Source organism: Rhipicephalus microplus, chromosome 3, assembly GCF_043290135.1.
Source record: "Rhipicephalus microplus isolate Deutch F79 chromosome 3, USDA_Rmic, whole genome shotgun sequence".
In the NCBI taxonomy this organism is placed as follows: Eukaryota; Metazoa; Arthropoda; class Arachnida; order Ixodida; family Ixodidae; genus Rhipicephalus; species Rhipicephalus microplus.
Genome location: NC_134702.1, coordinates 211,177,627 through 211,182,178, shown reverse-complemented (window position 1 = coordinate 211,182,178; position 4,552 = coordinate 211,177,627). Strand labels below are relative to the sequence as shown.

Genomic DNA, 4,552 nt, shown 5'->3' with positions numbered 1-4,552 from the left:
ACTGTGTCAGTGTGGGGGATAGGTCAATAATTTATTGGTCTTGCAAAATGTTATGGCCTTTAAAATAATTAATGCATAAAAGCAAAAAAAGCACATCAAATGTTTGTGCACGCTCAAGTGTAGGGCAGTGTGAAGTAAAATGCGACGAGAACTTCAAAATAGTGAATATTTATTTCTATTTCACTGCTTACAGTAAACTTCATTGCGAAACTTTTTTTGCGTGCAAGGTATATGCTAAATAAATATTGGCAGATTGCAACCTTCGATATGTTATTTAAAATAAATGAAAAATGCTTGAGCCTGTGGGGCAAAACGAGACCGGATGAAAAAAAAAAACAATTTCCTGAGGTTCTTGCAGTAGAAACTCTGGCCAGTCACTCTGTGAGCCCTTGCGCAGTCTTAACTATACGCATTAAATCTTGACAGAATGCGATGTTGCGTTGCTCTGAAGCTCGTCGCAAATCAAACACCGCCAGTCCTTCTTTGTGCAAGTGTTGTCTTACCTAATTATATTATTCAACATATGAAAGCCAGATATGTTTTGAAGTATCTTTTTCACATATTTTTGCCTTTTTATTCAGAAAGACATGTTTGCGTTTGACTTAACTTGAATATTCTACCATTTATTATACGTTTTTGTACGTCTCTTCAGAGCATCCTTGGGAACACAAAAAAACCTGGATGCAGTGCGAATGGAGGGAGTTATGCACTGAGTGGCAATCAGTCCTTTTTCATGCCGTTTTCTTCCAGGAAACTTCATATGATATTCTGTTGCGTGTATAAAGCCCCTAAATAATTGAATATACGTTATAATCAGTGCAAGTTAATGGTTCGAGTAATAAGACATTCTCAAACGCAAATAAATGCCCTTTTTGTCGCGTTTTGCCCCTCTCACAAGCCAAAATTTAAAAAAGATCTCGCTTTTTACCAGAGTATGAAACAAACTAAATTTTGGTGTTAGGTAACGCGTAGTTTGAAGTACCAAATAAAATATTTACGTTGCTGTACTGACGCAGCAGTACTTTTATGCATGGATCCGAAAATTCGGTCAAACACAATTTTGCCTCTTTTTGACGGGTCACGAAAATACTGATAGCAACCGGGCAATATCTCCAGCGTCAACGCTGTGAGCAATCATCAACTTTTACACATGAAAAAATAGAACAGAACCAGCACTTATAGCTGGACAAACCAAACGAAAAAAAAATGGTTTTGTATTACCTATTCAGAGGCCGCCAAAGTCGAAATGTCCCAATTTTTCCCGTGTTTCCTCTTACTTCAGCCTACTCTATACGAGCTGCCGATGATGTGATCTTCGCTCCCGCACAGCACAACACGCACTTTGCCTCCACACGGCACACTGTTGTCATTCTTCAGTTCTGTTTTGGAGTCCCTGCCCCACATATTACGACAGTATTACATGCACAACCTCACATATACTGCGCGGCCAAACTCTAAACCTCCAAACTTCTGTAATAGCCTAGAGACTCCTTGATTGCTTGATGAACGCTGTACTTTGGTTCCCAGTGCAGCTTCTCTACGCCCTCCTTGCCGTCGAAAGGGGGACAACGCCTAATGAATACAATTTCCATAGGGCTGGGCACGACCTCCGAGTCAACCTTGAACAGTGGACTGAGCAGCATCGTGGCGCCCCAAAAGACACAGGAAATTGCGAGCAGCAGCCAGGTAGGCACCTTTGAAGGAAACAAGCTCAAGCCGCGAGCTTCGGCGACGGGTCCGAGCACCAGCGAAATATCAGTCGTCTCGTCCACAGCGTACAAGTATTTCCCAGAAACGTCATTCAACCCGGGAGCTGCAAGTGCCTCAATGCCTCGAACAGCGAAGTACGCAGCGTTGCCAGCGTACATACCCTGCACGAGAAAGATGCTCGCGTTTATACTCGGAGATTTTTATTCAGAGGGAAACATTTGAGACTGCAGCACACTTTTTTTACGATTACTAACACAGAATCTGAGCTGGTAACGTTCCTTTCCTCGTCATCATAATTTCTTTCCCACTGCTTGCTATGCTGTAGTTTACACGACTACGCTGCGCTTTACCTATTCGCCTTCTTCTCACCCCCGTAGCACTCTTCTTCAGCTTCTCGATTTGTTTCACCTCCTTGCTTTCAAACTATCATATGCTTTCTTTGTTTTTTTCCCTCTCTATTCATTTCTGCGTGTTTCGTTGCCATCTGTTTCTCTATGTTACATTCACTCTCTATTATTCCATTTCATTCTACCTTTTGGTCGTTTTCTTGCCCGTAGCAGCACAATCACAGAGTTTTCTTTCAATGCAGTCATATTATTCACTTAAATGCTCGTTTTTTTATAGCCTGCCGAAATAGCCGAGTAAGTATACGATGCTCGCAGTCGAGGAGTGGGTGCGTTGGTTAAAATTCCGCCCAGATATAAAGGTAATTTTGTGCAGTTCTACTCCTCCTCCTCACAACTTTTCGTCCCCCTATCCTCCTACTTCCCATTCTCCAAAGCGTTGCTAGGTAGAGCCCATTCCCAATGGTGATAGTTCGCTGTGTGCGCGACATGTTTTGTTTTCCTCTGGCTTAAAAAGCTCTGCTGTTAAAAACAAAAAGGTGACGAAAGAGCCTCTTGTGCACTCCCTGTCAGTAGCATGCGCCCGCAGTGGGGGGAAGGGTTAAATCTACTTGATGTTTCCCAGCTGTAGACGTTCTTTCGATGGCAATGTATTTTTTTCTTTTGTTTGTAGTTCCTAACAAAGAGGTACTTATTCACACTTTCAGCGCTTAAAACATAATGGTTTCTGTTGTTCACAAGACCTAATCACTTGATCATGACAGCAGAAAAAAAATGCTTTGCGCGTAACCGCATTGTACTATCGCTTTTCAATCACCTCAAAATGCGTTTAAGCGACTCGCTATTACTGTAAAAATACCAGGTCTGCGCGAAACACGCAGGCTGCCCCAGCGAAAACTGCAGGAGCGGCCTTTCTGGAGCAATTTGTGAACTTTTGGGAGGCAGCTACTACAAGCCAACTTACATGGCACTCACTAACTCATAAATATAATGTTTTTTGTAGATTCGGAAGCCGCCCCCTCTCCCCCCTTCCGTACGATATTATTCGTTATTCCGTGAAGAGCCCAGGCGTCCGCTAAATATTTGTAACACATTGTGTGTACTTTGCTGACGCTAGGGCTGGGGACGACGAGAAATTATGGCTCGGCCATCTGCAAGGGCTTGAAAGCTTTAAATGACCTGCTCGCTAAGCAAATCACGTTGTGTAACGCGCGGTTGAGAAGTCACTCTGCTACCACGCTATATTTTACACATGTTAGCGTGACATCTCTTAGATATGAAGCATATATAAGTTTTTTCTTATGAAAAGGTGCGAAAAGTACCGGCATGACACTATTGTAAACCACACACTTTCCCACCTCGGTTGGTCACTGGCTGGGGTTCTCGCCTGGTGACCCGAATGCACAGAGAACGTTTTAGGTTTCTTCCTGGTCGCGGCGATCGCATTTTGATGGAGGCAAAATGGTAAAAGCCCGTTTACTGCGCGATGTCAGTGCACACTAAAGAACACCAGACGATCAAAATTACCCGATTCCGCCACAACAGCGTCCCTCATAATCCCATGCTGGTTTTGGCGTGTGAAATTGCACATTTTATTATTGTCGTGTAACACTCGGCAGCCACTCAGAGGAGCAGGGCTCAAGTTCCGGATATCTATTTTTTTTCTTATTTCTTACGATATCGCTGATACGCCAACCACCGGCGGTGGGTGACTACACCGATGCTGCCACTTTGATCTTATACCAGCTGTCAGTGTAATACTGTGCTGCGCCTTGAGCTTGAAACTAAGGTGCTCAAAATGAGGCAGTGTTTTTGCTCAAAATGAGGCAGTGTTCAATGCTCAATGCTCAAAAGGAGGCTGTGTTCTTGCACCGACTCATTCTGGAATCTGGCGACACCTTTGACTCACCTTTACTTCGTAGTCGAGGCCAAAGACATAGTTGAACGTGAGCCTCGAGATCCGTAGGCACTTAGTGATAAATATTTGATCCATTGCCCCGTACAAGGGTGGGATGCGGATTGCCAGCGTGCGTAGTCGCCCCCTTCCTAAGCGAAAAGAAAAGAATCATTGCAAAGAAACCATACACTGCTTATCGTGGGGTTTACATTGAGGCGACAAAGAATGTACATTAAGCATGCCCAAGAAGGTGAAACTTCCTTGACGCAATCACGTGAACTTAAGCCTGCAGAGCTGAGGGAGCCTCGATCCAGAATCAGCCGGGATTACTTGTCCGTACTAACTGAGGCAATCTTACGATTTGCTCAGGTTTTGATTTGGTAGTTAACTATTTTTGTATTTGGTCGCTCGCAAATAATCTTCACTGTCGACATTGTTTAACATGTCAGCGTTGTTTCATTTAGGAATGTTCGCTACGCAAAATGGCTGTTGTGTGCGAATAAACGAAGCTGTAAGTTCGCCCTGGTGTAACTGTTAGCCAGTAATTCATTTCCAGTTCTGGCGTTGCTGTCTCTACGTTCCAGAATCTCCAGCAAGCTGG

The 4,552-nt window shown here is 43.8% G+C and overlaps 1 protein-coding gene across 1 annotated transcript; it reads right to left on the bottom strand.

The window, feature by feature from the left end:
* Positions 1–226: 226 nt before the first annotated feature.
* LOC142803492 (uncharacterized) lies at positions 227–4,095 on the bottom strand. The gene is made up of 2 exons (XM_075888608.1): positions 3,964–4,095; positions 227–1,871 (listed from the first exon to the last, which is right to left on the bottom strand). Exons 1-2 carry the CDS (start codon positions 4,045–4,047, stop codon positions 1,455–1,457), a joined length of 501 nt encoding a protein of 166 aa, XP_075744723.1. The 5' UTR covers positions 4,048–4,095; the 3' UTR covers positions 227–1,454.
* Positions 4,096–4,552: the final 457 nt, after the last annotated feature.

Coding starts and splice junctions, on each gene's coding strand:
- LOC142803492 (XM_075888608.1), bottom strand. CDS start 4,047: ATGGATCAAATATTTATCACTAAGTGCCTACGGATCTCGAGGCTCACG. Junction 1,872..3,963: donor GCCTCGACTACGAAGTAAAG/GTGAGTCAAAGG, acceptor TTTCTCGTGCAG/GGTATGTACGCTGGCAACGC.